The following is a 17350-nucleotide window of genomic DNA, read 5'->3' on the forward strand; positions in this document are numbered from 1 at the left end:
CGAGAGAGAGCGTGTCCACAACACTGCTAGTAATTACGACTCGATGTTTGACATTTACCTAAAAAAAATTTTCTTTTTCAAAATCACAAACTTTCAAGGATTTTAAGGACCCGTGGGAACCCTGTCCACAGAAAGCTCTTGCATTTGCTCTTCTTTAGCCATACGTGTGCAAAATGAATTGTCTTTTCTTTCTTTTTTTTTGCATAATATCCAGTGTTCAAGATATTGAACATTAAAAACTGTTGAACTCAATCTAGTAATTTCACAATCCACAGTTACTTGTCAAGGAATACAATTCCAGTCTTGGCTGAAACTTCCTGGCACTAAACCATCCAGCCAGGATGTAAAGACTGGCAGCCTGCAGCCTTCCTCTGTGAAGAATGGCTGGAATGTGCTGGATGACATAAACGAATGACAGTCCCATCCAGTTCAGACAGCAAAGACTGGTGTTTTATCTTGGCACTCGCCGAGACAATTCCACAGATCAAAGGTCGAGGGTTAATGGCTGCAGACTGTTGTGCTCTAAAGTCTGAGGTTATACCTGAACAATCATCACCTGTATTTAAAGACTTGTTTACATTCATCGAAGCCTCTTGCAAATGCTGTAAATGCACAGTCAGATGGTAAACACAATCTTGCTGCCATGTTACTTTACCATGCATATATTTGTGAGGAGTCCTATGAGAAACTTTTTTGGTTCCCTTTATTCATTTGAAACTTCTTTAGAAATGTTGTTGTAGCAGAAAAATTGTCTATTTAAGTCGGGTGAGGTATCTGAGTTTGACAAAAAATGTTTGGGAACTGAGGCTGTGATCAAAATGAAGACTTTCAACCACTTATCAATGCATTTCACATCATGTTTAGAATTGTTTTGTTCAGTTAATTTAGAAAATTGTTTAAACCATGATTAAATAAACTTAATCGATTTTTCCAGTGATGAAGTGAAAGAAGTAAGTGGCCACCTATTTGGCATCCATGGCTTTTAATATGAAAAAACTGTCACAGCTGTTATCAGACACCCTATGTTTATTCCATATGAGCTCACAGGAAATTCAGCTTTGCCCTCTTCCTTTTAGATAATAAAATTGCATTAATCACAAGAATCCAGCGGCATATTCTCATGTTTTTTTTACTGCATTTGGAAAGGGGGTTAAAAAATTATTATCATGTCTCCATTATTTAGTTCACATTTACATTATTGGCATGTAGCTCATATCATAAACAAAGCTACAGTGTGTATAGGTAGGTTTAAATAACATTAAAATTCCATCACTGGGGTCACACTGTTGTTTAAACTTCCCTCTCAATTTATCTCACTGCTGACGTAAAGGCAGCATGGACTATACCTCCACCAATGCTGTGCTTGTAGCTTCTATACAGGACAGCAAGGGAGAATGGAAGCACAGCACTCTTGCATGGAACAGGCCGTGAATAGATATATAGACAAATCTATCTGTATAGATATAGAGTTGGACAGACTTATCTCTCTAGGTAGCCACCTTATCGTTGCATACATGTAGAGAGCAGCATTTCTCCGTCATTAATAAAAAAATAATAATATATATACATATATATATGTATATACATATCACTACAAGATTGGAATGGGGCATGTACGAAAGCTCAGAAACAAACAATTAACAGCAACCTGAAACTTATTCAATATAAGTGGCTGATGCATACATACATAACCCCAGACAAATTGCACAAGTTTAATGATAACATCCCTGATACATGTATTAAGTGCAATGAAGCAAGAGGAACGATGTACCACTGCATATGGGAGTGTGTGAAAATAAATTCCTTCTGGCAAGATATTATTAATATGATTGATCAGATATTGGCTAAGAAGTTACCACTGGACCCCAAGCTCGTTCTTCTGGGTATACTGTATATCCAACTATCCCACAATTACAAAGTAAAGAATCTAGAGTTGTAGATATGTGAATATTACAAGCTAAACGTATCATTTCCCTTAACTGGAAAAATGTTGATGGACTAAGAATTGGAAGGTGGATTAAAGAGATGTCAAACATGACATTGCAAAAGATAACTTGCATTATTAAACGGAAGCAGCATGTTTTTGATAACATCTGGAAACCTTTCATATGTTTTCTAAGACATGACGCCAATGTTTAGAAGAAACGCTCTTGAAACGCATCAATGTTATAACTGCTTTCACTATTTGTTTATTTAATTGAAGTGAGTGTGTGCATATGTATGTGTGTATATATGTACGTATTATACTTTTTTTATTTATTTATTTATTTTCTATTTCTATGTTAATTTTATTGTTTTAACACCTTAGGAGGGGATGGGAGGGAGAATGGGGATTAAAGTTTGCCTTGTTGCATGTGATAGTGGCTTGCTGTTTGATATGCTGTAATTTGCAAACAAAAAACTAATAAATCCATTTAAAAAAAACGGAAAAAAAAAACAGACCACCTGATCTGAGCTTATGCAGTCATTTGTCATGCCTGCCTTTGGTGTTGCATTGCACGCTCACTTACTATGTTTGCTGGCTTTGCAAACTGCTCTGGTAAAAACAATCCACAATACCAGGTGTTAATGTGAGAGGTTAATGGGATTTGGTCATTGTTGATGTATTTCCAGATGGGAAACACATTTAGCTGCAGACAGCAGGTGCTAAAAAAGGCCTTACGCCTAATAAAACAAGCCGTGAAGCAAATGACTGTATTAATGGAGCCACTGCAGGAGACAACAGAACAACACAACAGAAGACTCTTTTCTCGGGTCTCTCTGTGTTTCTCAGTATAGCGTTTTAGTGTCTGTGGAAACACAGAATGAGGCGTTCTACATCAACTGATGAACGGAAGGCACAACTAGACAGCTATGCTCGTAAATTGAGATGGCAGTGGCATATTCAGAGAAAGGGAACAGCTGGTATATGGACCTAGAGTCCATTTCTGAAAAAAGCACCATTCCAGAATCAGGAGTGTAGTCCAGATATTGATATTTATACTTATCGAAAATGTTTAATAAATAGCCAGCATTTATTACGATGCAGCCCAAACGTGTGACTCTTCCCCTCTTACCTGTAGAGCATGGATACCCAAACTGAGCTTGTCTTGATCTGAGGGGACTTGAACCTTTCTCTTCAGCTTACTATAACACATGTCAAGCTCGTGTCAGGCTTGGACAAAAAAAAATACAGTATGCCTGTCAGGTTTGAGTTTGGTACCCTCAAAATTCTCTTGGGCTTGGTCGAGTTCGGACAGGAAAATGCAGCCGTCAGCCGCACTCTTACTTACCTGCCGGTGACTCAGTCCTGTCCTCAATCCTCTGCAGCCACTGCAGGACAGACGGGGCCACAATGGGGGTGTTGGGGGGGTAACGATAGATTTCATCTCCAGAGGGCAAATGGGTAAGGACCAGTGCAGGCAGAGGGGGCATCGAGGCCAGATATGACCCTAAGACAGACATGCCAGCTGGAGTTTGACCACTGGAACACAGACCAATAGTTTAGATTCAATAACCAATTAAAAAGCAAAAGGAGATCAAACGTGTTTCCTATGAATGTGGTGGTTAAATGATGCAGCAAATCTGAAACCATCAAGGGCAACTGTGTCACAAGTCCAGCCCTCAGGCCAACTGTGGCACTTTGATAGTTTTTATGTGGGCCCTGACTGCCTTCTTAAAAGTGATTGTAGATGGTCTGCCAGCACGATCAAACAGAATCAATAAATCACATAAATCCAAGTTGCAATTCTTCTCTTGGCACCGTCACAGCCACCACAACTAAAACTATGTTAATCGGGAAGGCCAACGTTTGCAGGAGCAATGGAAATGACAATACCTTTTCAGTGAAAACTGGAACAAGTGTGTTTGCCAACTTTGCTACAAGAATAACGCCAATGCTTGAAGTAGCTTGAGGCTGTCTCAACTCTTTATGCAGGCTGGGCAGTCAAATTATCACCAAAACATCACCACAGCAAGCTACAGAATGGCTATGGTCCTTTCTAAAGGTGGATGAGTTTGTCATAAAGATGGTGGATAAAAACCTGCAAAGAAGCAGGAGTTTGTAAATGTCTAAACTACAGTGCATGTATGTGACTCATTTGTGATCTTAAGTATTACAGGAGGGGAAGTTTGCCCTCAGGTATTTTTACATTGGACTGATTGACAGCAGTGACACTTACAGGTGTATCCAACAGGCTAGAAATGGCTCCATCTTCCCATCTCCCAACTCTACCACTCGCCTCATCTCCTCCACCAGCATCTGGTTCTGTCTCCAGCCGATCTCATCCTCCTCCTCTCCCACAAAGAGGATGAGGAGGGCTTTACCCAGAGAGAGGAAGGATGGCAGACTTTCCACCGTCAGTTCAGGCTGGAGACATGACAAAGACAAATGTAATAACGTTACTCCAGCAATCTAAGAATGGATGTGGTCATAAAAAAACATCTTGGTATGATCAAAGCCAACGGGGAAAGCAGGTGCCTTGAATACTAAGAGGCAATCATTTAAAATAATAGAGGAGTTTGAGAGAATGTCTGCAGATGCCTTTAACAAAAACAACACGAACCAATGTTTCTGATTAATACCTGAGATTTACACATTGCCGGTTTTGGCTGTTTACTACAGCTACTACACTTGGCTGTGATTATCAACACAAAGCATTCCAGATAGTTCAGGTTTTTTAGAAGTGTGGTTGTATGAGGTACGACACAAATTCAATGCTGACTGCGCTGTGCACCCCTAGTGCCGTAATGCACATGAGAGAGGCAGGCATGGCAATGTTCTATATTGAAATATTGATATTTGCCTTGGCGCAATGATTATTGTATTGTACGTAGAAGGACAGCAATAAATCACCAAATCAATATTTTGACTTTTTGAAAACATTTACACACTAAGTGAAACTAATACTGCTGCTGGATAAATGAGCAGTACCAGACTGCTGATAGTTGGCCATCATCTCCCCGATGCTGTAATTCAGGGATAATATTTGAGCTGAGTAAAATCCCAAACATATGTGAGATATAATATTGTAAGCATGTACTTCAGTGTAGTGAATACACATAATTTTGTTATACAGCAGCCAACTATTTACCAGTCAGGCATTTAAACCGCTGTGGTGCTTGAGTACCGTATAGGAAACACCGCAGTGAGCTATAGGGAAGCTATGTGGTTGTCTACGGCTCTCTTGTGTATGAATAATGCAGCTTTTTGGAATTTGGAAAAAAAAAACAGCTTATTCTTTTAGATAAAAGGTAAAATAAATCCTTGACACAGGCACATGGAAAAGCAATGAAATCCATCTTGTCAATTGAATTATGTTTTGTTCTTTTCTTTATATAAAAGTCACAGTGGGCAAATTGGTCCCTGCTCTCCCAACCAGTTCTTCCATCTGGTTGATTAAGTCTTGCTAATCAAATGAGGACAACAGCACCACCAGAAGGCAAAGTGTGGCCCTTTTGCCTTGTAAGATCTTGCCTGGTTGAGAAACACTGAGACTAAAGATAACCGTTTCCACATCAGGTCATTTAATTTTCATTTACACGATCGAATGGAAACTCAGACATGATGCATTTCTCGGACCTCTGGTGCACTGCAGCAGACCACATTCACACTGAGTCCACATATGGTGCTTGTTATCTGTGACATACTATGTATGAACGGTTCCATTTTGGCTTTTACAAACTTCCAAGAAACATTTATTTAAGGCTATTTCATTCCATGAGATTTAAATGAAGACTGGCTCACAATCGGAGCTTGGAGACCATTGGATATTGAATTCTGCCTGAACTACTTAAGTTATTACTCTAAATCAGGTAATTGTAGGACGGCTGTCTCCTTTTTCCTAATTCAAAAGTGAATATACAACACAGTAAGACAAATAAACACAGCGTGATTTACCACTGGATTGAGCAGTGCAGTGCTGATGTGTGCGAGCAGCTCCTCAGCAGAGGACGACACACTCAGTTTGGAGGGGTAAGTGTGTGTCCTCCATGATGGAAACACCAACACCACAGGAAGGTCAACAGTGTGGTCGAAAGTCCTGAGCAGCAAACATGACAAACACCATCATACAGTGTATACATACACACTGAAAAATCCAATAAATGTCATTTTGATAGTGATAATTAAAACTTTAAATGTGTGAATGTTGCTAATCTAAAGCTGCAGTGTGTAACCTTTGGTGATTGTTGTTATTATTCTGCCTGTGTTTGGTCTTCATGAACAGAAACAATGTAACAATATTTGTCTGCCGCGTCCTCCATCAGAAAATAGGCTCTGTCAAGCAATACTATCAGACCTGACTGAGGCAGCGCTTGTGTGTACAGTATACATCAGTAGCACAGGGAAGCAGTACAACACAGTACTGAATGACTGGGTTTTTCACTTTTGAAACTGCTCTTCCCTGTTTTTTCAGTCATACTCCAAACTGTCTGCAGTTAATAAAAATAATAAAAATAATGCTGCTGTTGTCTTTATCTGTCTTGACACAAATTGCCAGGCGACAAGAGATCCAAACACTGCTATACGGAGAAACACAGAGAGAGTCATATGAAGATATATTTATAAGACATGTTCATGACACACAGGAATATGTTGACCTTTACAGACTGTAGGAGCCCATTCACTAAAGAGTCCTTTCAATACTTGACTGGAGTTTATCATCTTGAATCCAGGGGCTTCCTGAGTGACTTCTACGTAAAACCCAAGTTTTCAAGTGTACTTGTAAAAGGTTACAGGGTGGCCTTGCTCAAATCAAGATAGCGGATGCCCTGATGAATTGCTCTAAAACCATGGTTCTCAAACTGTGGAGCTTGCTCTGTTGGTGGAAAATCATAACTATTGTTCTACTGTATATACCAGGGTATATGATCGGAGTGGAGCTGAGGAATTTTGAGCGGAGTGTGAAGCAAATGAAACAAATAACAAAAATCCATAATAATAATTAAGAGTCACATTATCTCTCACTCAATCCTAATGTAATTTTCACTATACCATTATGTGAAGTGTATGTGAGGAAGAGGAGAATGAGGAGAGAGCAACTCATCTTATTGGGAATAAATCTGCCTCCTGTAAAAAAAAGTCTGTAGCTGACTTGGCTTGGCTTATTTACACCGCTGTATTTTAACATTGGCAATAATGATGTTATTTTCGAGAGCTCAAAATGTTCTCAGAAGGTCCTTGGTAGAATGTAATGCAGCATGTAAATATAAATGTCGATAATTCTACCCACCAAAAAAACTAATTTCACTGTAGATGTGTTAATCTGCTGTGGGAAATCTGCTTTAATCTCAGAGATCACACCTTTGTCCTTATCATACCTCGGTAACACAAGGTTTTGTCATTTCCTCAAAATTTGAGCAAATGAGAACCGTATACAATGAAATCAGAGAGTAACACTCAGTAGCACACAGAGGTGATTGTCAGGGACACAGCTAGAAATGACAGAGGTGTCATCAGAGCTGTTACCATTTCTCTGCCAGTCCATCCGTCAGCAGTCCAGTTAGCACCTCTCCTCTCAGTGACTTTGCTGCTTTAGTAAACACAGGAACTCCTAGAGAGATGAAGAAGTTTGTAAAGTCAGTGACATTTTCTAGAAAGCATTTAAAAACTGTTTTAGTACAATTTCATATTTTTTAAATCATATTTTCCATCTTCCACAGAATATTCCATATTTTCTTGTGTTGCCAAAGTGAAACAACCTAAATAAACAATTCACTAATTCTGCTTACAAGTCCTGTTTGTATCTGAAGCCTAATATATCCATAGTGATCCATTGTTATAAAAAAAAAAACACAGCGATGCCCTGGGTGACATTTTCCCTATGAACATGCACAGTGCACTTTAATTTCATACACAGAGGAAAAACTCTGTAGGGATCAGACTGACATTAGCACATTGCCAAGTTGAACCCAGCTCATCTTTTGCTGGACCACAGTGTGCTGTCATCCAGCCAGGCGCCACGGTGACCGGTACAAGTACAACCACACATTCCTGGTCGGTTCTTCTATAGCATTAACACCATCTTTCTTATGTTTACCTTGCAATCAACATGAATATGATAAAGTAAGTCCTGCTGTGATAACTCCACAGACCTGAAAAACGTACTTAACGCGAGACTATATTGTGACTTGTTCGTACCAATTAGATAATAACAAATTAAGTGTAAGTGTAGCTTTATTGACATAAAAAAAAAAAAATTCTGGTGTTAAATAAAGTCCTAAATTTGATATGAGGCGTCAATCAGGCATCGGTGATGAATGCATCAGCCAGCACACACACAGAGCCTCCTCACCTGCATGCGTTTGCATCTTAAACAGTCCCAGCACTCTGTCAGGTTTCTTATAACCTGCCAGCTCAAGGTGAGGCACTTCCTGGAGAAATGATGCCACTTCCTCCTGGCTGGACAGTGGTGCAGGAGAAGCAGGACGGCTCCTGGTTCAACAATGGAGTACAGACATGTGTGAGTAGATAGACAGTACCATACATACTGTAACTATAAAGAAAAAAAAAAGCAAAATTATCACCATTCCATTTGCTATAATGACTATACAGAGCAAGGTACCCAACTCCCAATGCTCCCCGGGCGCTACTCAGTGTGGCAGCCCACTGCTCCTAATTCTAGGATGGGTCAAAATGCAGAGGAATACTTTCCCTAAGGGGATTAATAAAATTAAACTTTAACTTTATACAGTACAACTAGTTCTCAATTAACTTGTTGGAACACATGCAGAAAATACAAAATTGAACAATAGAGTGTAAATTTACAAGAAAATGACTCCAACATCTTGGTCTGATTGGTCTCATAGTCAGAGGAGATTGCTCACCAATCAAGGCATGATGGGGGGAAAAATACAGAGAGATGTCTCTGTGGAAAAAGTTATAGAAAACATGACTGCACATCAGTATAAACAATGACTGCTGCTAAGAATACTGAAAACATGGGAAATGTGTTCCCCAGGATGAATTTCAGTTTCTTCCTGCTGTTTCAGCGGGTTTGAATGAACCCACATGAACAGTATGTTGAGCTCTGTTGGAGCTTGAGCAGCAGCAGAGTCTCCTCCAAACTCAAATAGACATCGGTTTATTTCAACAAATAATTTATGTTTCGCACATGTTTATATGTGGGAAATGAGTTTCCAGTATTTTGCTGTACTGATGTAAAAAAGCAAGTGGTGACACACGCCCGGAGTTTTTCATTTTATGTCATTAAAACTCAGATAAAATCATGTGCACTTTTGTTCAGTCCTTCTCTGTAAATCAGTCTGTGGTTGTTTTTCTCCGGAATTGTTTAATGTTCTTGTGCAGTTGCAACAGTGTCCAAGACAAACATCCCTGTAGGGAGGGTGGGATGTTTCCGTTACCTTCTTTATCATATATGGACATTTTGGCAGCAACAGAATATTTACTGTCTTTAAGTGCTGCGTACTTTGGTTGTTGTTTGCTTTTACATTGATGATCATCAGGCATTTTGTTTATTCTACTGCTGCACTCTATGCAATTGCTTGGATAAGCATTTTGGACACTATACTCCCTAAAAATCTATGTAAAAGTAAATGGATACACCAGGAAATCGGTGTTGATTTAGTCTTGTGTTAAGTTGAGTCAGTCGACAGAGACAGATCAAAATCAAAGCAGCAGAGGCAGAGATATCTTTAATTTTAGCTCCTATATTTCCCATGATACGACATGATAGCATCTTTCACTAGAATTTTCTTGTGTGGTAAATTCCCAAAGCTTCCAAATACCATGCCTCCAATTTGTAACGTGTGTATCTTTCTGAGAACATTGCAATGAAATAGCCTGGGATTTCTTCTCCCCCCACCCCAAGTATAATATTTGCTAAAACTCCTACTGAGATTCACTCATGTTTTAAGTGGAGGGATCGAGAATGTCTTACAGCATAATAAAGCGATAAAGCGCCTTGCTACCCAGCATGCCTCTGTAGTGCTGAGCCGACTCCTGTGGGCGGAACACCAGGATGCTTGGGAAGACTGTGATTGGCTGAAACAGAACAGGGAGCGAGCTGCCTGGCTCAGCGGCACAGAGGTCGGTCCACTCCCCGCAGTCGACTGTGCTCATCTGTACATCGTTAACCTCAGCATCTGAGGAGATTTTGATGACCAGTGAAACATTATGTCACTTAGTAGGTGAAGGTTTAACACTGATGTGACCTAAGATCACTCTCATTACAAGCACTGGAAATAAAATGTATTACTAAAACATTTTAATCTTACATGTTACAATTGTATTACCAAGCTGGAAACTGCATTAGAGATATCACACTATCTGTACGAACTACACTAACTTTTCTGTGAATCATCAAATAGCAGTGGTTCACAAGTGGAGACACTGCTGTTGTTTACCTGCAAGCGTCTCTGCAACTTCAATGAAAGAGCTGAGAAAAGCCATGGAAACAGCATCCCCTGGTGGTTAAAAGATTAGCTGCAGTTAAATTCATACATCGACTGATTCCCTTCACAGACAGAGCTGTTATCATTTGCAACAAGTGTGAACACTGCACTACTGAAGTCTCCCAATCAGGAGCACAAGTCAGAGGAGTTTCTTACATTTGAGGTAGAAGAGCGCCACTGTCAGGCCACTTTGTGCTACTGCAGCATGGAAGTTTTCAGAGGTTAGTTGGGTAACTGAGTCCGTGTCCAGTAAGCTGCCTCTGTTTTTGTAGACAGCTGATGCAATTTCATCGTCCAGGGCTAGAGACAGACACAGAAGGGCATGTACTATACAGTCTCCCTTATCATTCATTCGTATTCTATCCATTTTACACTTTACCGAAATCTGATTCATCCTCCTCCTCCTCCTCCTCTTCATTGTCTCCCTCATCTTCCTCCTCTTCTTTCTCTTTGTTTGTAAAAAGCTCTAACACCTCATCGAGGTTGCGAAGGGTCATATACTTCACCTCTAAACTCTTGAAGTGCAAACACACATATACACATTCATTACAAACAGGTCAAATGTACAATGTTAATTTATCATTGTCAAATTCAGGAGTCAATTTTCATTTTTTTTCCAAGGAACAATTAGACTCTCTAACTATTTTATTCCTCCAGTAAATATGCAAACTATTCCGGCAATTGGCTATTTGTTCTAGGAGAAATACATTCACTATTTCACTCATTTTCAAGCACTTTTTGCAAACTTAGAGCATGCAAAACACAACAGTAAAATTCAAGTATCTTCAAGGATTTCAAGCACCCATACAATCCCTGTTCAGTAAATGGTTTGTGACCATCGTACCTTCTCAGGCAGTCTGTAAGCAGCGTTATATTCATCAGGAGTTTTCACTGCAGGACTCTGCCTGAAAACAGACAGACAGAGTTCAGGGTGCAGCTCATTTACTATATTGTGATATTCTTTTAACCTTATTAATTATTTTTCCTCCTTTATGCTTGTTTTGAAAATGTGTCATGATTTGTAATTTTTAACTTTGTATTTATATTTAAACAACTTTGTCTCTTTCTTGTTGTTTTTTAAATGTTCCTGTGCAGCCTGTGAATCTGGCTTAGGGTATGAAAAGTGCTCTATATGTGCAAACTGAAACTACCATAAAAACAAACCAAAAAAACATCAGTGACAAAATATTCCGGTCCAAGCTCACACGTGTACCTATAGCTGTAACACACCTGTGTACGAGCAGCAGCAGAGCGATGCCTCGGAGCCTCCAGGCCAGAGTGGTCGCCGTGTCCATGTCCAGGTGTTTGGTGGGCAGGCGGGAGAACAGGAAGACCTGTGGAGTCCCCTGGTATGGAAACGGAGGGGGCGGGACCAAGGATGGGTCTTCGTACACTTCAGACTGGCAGTGGAGAAATTGAACAGTTAGGATTCACAATTGCTTTTGCCTCTGTTGAACAATCTGATCAATGAATAAACATAATATGTTGAACAAGTGATCTGAATGCCATCATCTGTGAAATTAAAAGTTGAATCTTTCCCTTGCACTGTAGATTCTTTTAATAATTTTAAAGTCAATTATTGTTTTCTGCTGCACTTTTTCTGCTCTATTTTACCCTAGCTTTCTGTTTTCTTTCTCTTTTATTGTGGGTTTGGTAAAATTGTGTGATTTAATGTTCCAACTGTTAATCGTTATCTTATTTTTAATTTAAAGTACATTGAGTTTCCCCTGTGTATGAATGTGTATGAAATGTGTTATACAAATAAAACATGCATTGCCTTAAAACTCATACATTAATTTTACCACCTTAAAGCCATTGCGTCATCAGAATTCAATGGAAAAATGTTATCTTTTTTAAAAACGTATCATTAATATTTAATGGTGATTTTAATTCTAATTACAAAAAGTTAAAGTTTATTTATTCATTTTAATGACCTCAAAGCATACCTGCAGTACCATTACTCCCCACTAGAGGACCATAGTCCACATACTGTAGAAGCTAAACATATTCCTGACACACATAACTGTTAATGAATGTCATCCAACCTTAATTTACATAGAAGTCACTGTAATAAAGTAAGAAAAAAAACAGGCTTTTTAAGCTTCATTTTGAGGAGGCACACACTTAAAAAACTACAACACACACATATTCAGGCCTCCATCTTACTTACCACCAGTGGAGACTCCATGAGCTGCAGGAAGGAGTGGAGGCTGAGGACGGACAGAGGTTTCCTCATATGAGTCAAAGGGCAACGCTCAGAGGTCGTCGAGGTCGTGAGCCCACTGTGAACTCTGCAGTGGAGGAACCACACTTGAGACGTGTGAGACAATTCGTTAACGCTGCAGAGGAGACAGAGATGGAGAGATAAAGCAAATAAAAACTTTGACTCTGACCAACCATTTATATTATGTACTTTATGCAAGGGCCTTGTTTTATAGAGGCTGAACAGACAAACCAGCCAGAGCGTGCATTATCGCATAATGAAGCAGAAACTTACTAAGCAAACAAAGTAGAACAACATCTTAGCTTAAGTGTGAAGCCTGGCGTAAGAAAAGGAAAGAAACATACCCCAAATATTTTAGAACTGGTCCCCCTGTTATTAGAATGAACTGGTATTTGGATCCATACACATATGCCATCTCCATCATCGACCTGTGCTCTAAAGTAAAGCAATCAGTCAGAGACAATACAATGAACATGACGAGTCACTTTAGAGTCAATCAGACAGATGATGTCTCCTCACACAATACAATCCATGAGGCATTTAATCAGGTGTTAAATACATCACAGTCATCATCTCACATCATTACCATTACTAACACTTTACTTTAATTAGTCAGCCACATTCTTCACACTGATTTTACGCTGCCTGCCTTGGGATCCATTCCCTCCTCCTTGTTCATACCATGTGTTCCCAGACTCTGGACGTAACCCAGCACAAGATCCTTCTGCCCCCTGGCTGCCTTCTCCATGGCCACGAGGTCAGCATCTGTGTGGACATACCTCACCTCTTCACGCAGAATGGCACTGAGAGAGAAAAGAGAAAAGAAAATAACTAAAAGTCACTGATCAACCTGAGGTTATTCACATAACAGTGTTCTTGAAATTATATAATCAAAGTTTATAAATAATACTTAATGCAATGAAATACATTATGCCCTAGTATTCTGTCAAACCAATCTATTAATAAATATATACAGCAATAATACAATTGATATAAAAAATATTCAGTAGGAAAACATAGCAGTATGTAGGGCTGGGCAGTAATTCGGTAACAATATATCACAATATAATTTTCGAAAATAACAAAGGTTGAATATATATATATAATCTATGTAATGTATAAAGATTTGTGCAAACACACCTTGAGGACACATAATTGCTATGAATGTTTTACCTCAGATATAAGGATGTAATGTGTACTGTCCAAAAAAAAGCTTAAAAAATCTTTTTTTTTGTCTGACATTTACTGTTATAATTATCAATATTGGCTGATTTAAAACTTTCATGTTCTTTTAAGCTTTTGGCCATATTGTCCTGCCCTAGCCACCATCCAGCAAATCATTTGTAAATGCAGTCAAATATATACATTATGTTTGTTTATAATGAATTTCTAAATATGTTATTAGCTGTTGTAGGTAGTTTTGAGCTTTGTGTGTGTTTAAAATATCCTTTGTAATTTGATTATCTGTTCAGTGTATGTAAAATTTCACAGGGCTCTGTTACATTATAACTGTGTTGCTCACTTACAAGAGAACTTCAGAGACGATGGAGTTCACGTCAAACACGGTGTCCAAGTCCAGACCCAAGAACTCCTTTCCCCCTCTGACACAAAAAACACAGGCAGAGATGAAAACCAACAGACCTGAAGTAAATCCTCCTTCACGAAAATGGGAATGTTGAGGTAGCATCTGTTTCAGAGAATTTTCCATTCATACTGACAGCTGTAAAAAAAAAACTGTCTTTGAATGTTTTACTTCAAATTAGCACAATTTTTCTAAGTGTAATAAGTGATTGTTGTTTTCTGTCCAAAAAAACTACTTTCCTTAACTTTTTCTCAGGAGTAAAAGCCAATCTATATCAATCTAGCATTTATTTTATAGCAAATGATTTGAAATGTTTATCAATAGGCTATTATTTTACTTTTGCCTGTTTACAGACACATTTTCAGATGTTGTTCAGTCAATGTTGAAACTGAAAAACAAAAACAGACATGACAGACATTTTTTTGATTTAGTCTGACCTACATTATCAATTGAATAAAACACAAAGAAATGAAAATAATAATAAACACAAGACAACTTGAATTTGCCTTAGAAATCTCTAACATTGATTTTGTTTGAGTAACTATCAACAAGTACTTCATGCTTTATGAAGTACCTGAACAGAAAAGCTGTGTGTAGTCGTCTTTCATCTGTGCAGTAAGTGTGAACCACCTCTTTGTTGCAATTGACCTAAGAAAAAACAAAAAACAAACAGTAGTGATCTGCCACACACACATGCATGTGTCTATTCAAATCTTGAAGTAATAGTTACCTTCCCAACCAGCACACCATAGTCTTGGAGAACTTCTGCAGACTTTTCCAGCTCCACCAAGAAGAGCGAGATGGTTGGAGAAACTGGAGACAAAAGGAGCCGAGTTACATGCTGTTGTCCTTGATAAATTCAGTTAAATACCACTTACAACATAAGGTTAGGAGCACTTATCCATCACATGTTTATTAAAATGAATAAACTTCTCCTAACATTTCAATATAAATGTTTTAGAACATAATTGTTTTAAATAAAAATGATCAGAGTCACCAAAGGTTCCTGGAAAAACCCAGATTGCATTACACTAAATGCATTACACACAATGGCACACATTTTTACAGATAACCCTTCAAACTTAATCTATCATCTACCTTTTCTGTAAATTGTGTTTTCAGTGTAATATGAGCACACATAGAACTAGGAATGGCACAATACCACTACTTTTATGCCTGAAATAACACTAATATCCCAATCCCAATAACAGTCCGATACAGTATTTTACCACTTTTAAACAATTTAACTCTAAATGTGATATTTGTGCTGTTGCTTTAAACACATAGGGATAACCAGCCATTTCAAAAACGGCATTGGAAGACATTTGCAGCTCTAACTTGCATCCTTGTCACAACTCTTTAAAGCACATTTCCAGTGTTCAGTGAACCCTTTAATCCAAATTGTGGGTTGATAGATTGTACTTGACTTTAATTTATTTTTTCCAATTCAATCCACTGATTTTGGCCCATACCAAACCCATACCTATACTGAGTTTCTCATCAACTCATCCCTACATATACGTTTATCAACTCCAGGTACTTATGTCAGCAGTTTCTCAAAGACTGCTGGTATGTGATGTCATCACAGCCCGGTGTTGGCTACTGTTAACATATTTGAAACCTGTCATGTGCAAAATAACATGTCTGATAAGTAACTACAGTATATGCTTATTTAACCAGCTAATTTCTAATGATAGAAAATTACTGCAATCCGGCTTAAGAACAAGCTAATCACACATACAAACATGGAAGGAAATTAAGTGTTTACTTGCAACACAGAGTGAACGCCCTTACTACCTTTACGCTCAAAATAGATAAACATCATCTTCCCAGAATGCAGTTTCTCGAAGAAGTCCACAGTGGTGTATTGGATTAGCTCTGATGTGTTGGTCATCTCTGCACATTGTCCTGACTCCGTCCACAGCAGGAGAGCAGAAATACACAGCCACATCATGAGGAACACGCTGTCTTGTGCTGTCTGAGGGGAGAGACATGTTGTTGACACACATGATTCACAAAATTGTGAAAAACCTGAATCTGTTTCTTTCGTTCCTGCTTGCACAACTAGTTACATTTGCAGCTTTTTTTTCAAAGTGGTGACTAATCTCAGTGTCTTTAAGTCAGTATTGTCTTTATTTGTAATGGGGACCACTCTTTAAAGACGATAAAGAGAAATATAAATAGTGACAAGATCATATTTGTGTAATAGGGCTGAAACGAGTACTATTAATCGATTACTAAATGAATCGTAAACTATTTTGATAATCGGTTAGAGGGTTTTTTTTCCAGCTTCTTAAATGTGAATATTGATCCATTTAACAAAGAAATCTTTGATCCATTTAACAAAGAAATCATTGAAAACTGAATAATTTGTAGTTAACAAACAAAAAAAGACATTTGAGAACATCATCAACAGATTAATCGATTATGAAAACAATTGTTGGTTGCAGTCCTATTGTGCAAAAATAGTATTATTTATTTATTTGGACTTCAATTGTAATTGGGTGGAGCATTCTGTCTGTAAAGTAAATTAATTTGGTTTGGCTCACATAAATGCACATTTTAATTCCAATAATTAAATGTTTGACATAAAGACTCACTGTAATATCATGGGACCTAAACTATGTTACACATAATAACTATTGTTGGTCTAATTTTATAATGTATAATGAATGAAACTACAGAGTTGGGAGGAAAGTAGTACGCAAACACACAAAACATGCTAGCTTATGGAGCTGTTACCTGAGAAAGTCGAGGTCAGGCTAACTTCAAGTAGCAAAAACGCTAGAAACCACCGTGACATCCGTGGTAAATGGAGAGGGACTCATTTCGGCAGTACTTAGAAGCAGTGGCTTATTCTACGAGAGCAAAACCACCAAAAAATGTCCTAAAACCTAAATTTCTGCTTTGATTAGGAACGTAGTTAATGCTAATTCCTCAGCTATGCTTGTTAGCTGCCAACTCATTTATGTTCCATGTTTTTAGTGCTGCTGCTAAACGTTAACACACTAAACTTACAATATGCATGTTTACATTTGTCCATATGAGATGTGGGCCACAGACAAGAGATCATAGACAAAGTTACTTTGCTGAGGCCCACAGTGAAAGCTGAAAGTATGTCATAAAATAATGATGCTTCATGTAGCGAGGAA

General features: G+C 38.4%; 1 protein-coding gene across 5 annotated transcripts in view; it reads right to left on the reverse strand.

Annotated features, from left to right (window-relative positions):
- Positions 1-17350, reverse strand: part of txndc16 (thioredoxin domain containing 16) — a 73975-nt gene that overhangs the window by 51270 nt on the left and 5355 nt on the right. For 3 of the 5 annotated variants that reach the window (XR_009242508.1, XM_058653588.1, XM_058653559.1), the window contains exons 1-19: positions 17217-17348; positions 15996-16176; positions 14929-15011; positions 14773-14846; positions 14143-14217; positions 13298-13419; positions 12961-13051; positions 12563-12731; positions 11623-11792; positions 11237-11297; positions 10772-10907; positions 10549-10692; positions 10345-10404; positions 9879-10083; positions 8274-8413; positions 7448-7532; positions 5879-6020; positions 4161-4348; positions 3273-3463 (exon numbers count right to left, since the gene is read on the reverse strand). Coding sequence is in view for 4 of the 5 variants with exons in the window: in XM_058653588.1 (XP_058509571.1) it covers positions 3273-3463; positions 4161-4348; positions 5879-6020; positions 7448-7532; positions 8274-8413; positions 9879-10083; positions 10345-10404; positions 10549-10692; positions 10772-10907; positions 11237-11297; positions 11623-11792; positions 12563-12731; positions 12961-13051; positions 13298-13419; positions 14143-14217; positions 14773-14846; positions 14929-15011; positions 15996-16176; positions 17217-17225 (2326 nt within the window). In the remaining variant the exon portion in view is untranslated. Of the gene's footprint in view, positions 1-3272; positions 3464-4160; positions 4349-5878; positions 6021-7447; positions 7533-8273; positions 8414-9878; positions 10084-10344; positions 10405-10548; positions 10693-10771; positions 10908-11236; positions 11298-11622; positions 11793-12562; positions 12732-12960; positions 13052-13297; positions 13420-14142; positions 14218-14772; positions 14847-14928; positions 15012-15995; positions 16177-16940; positions 17349-17350 lie in introns of those variants that run through there. The other 2 variants (XM_058653566.1, XM_058653574.1) reach the window with 2 other exon arrangements.

The sequence above is a fragment of the Solea solea genome, chromosome 2, assembly GCF_958295425.1.
Source record: "Solea solea chromosome 2, fSolSol10.1, whole genome shotgun sequence".
In the NCBI taxonomy this organism is placed as follows: Eukaryota; Metazoa; Chordata; class Actinopteri; order Pleuronectiformes; family Soleidae; genus Solea; species Solea solea.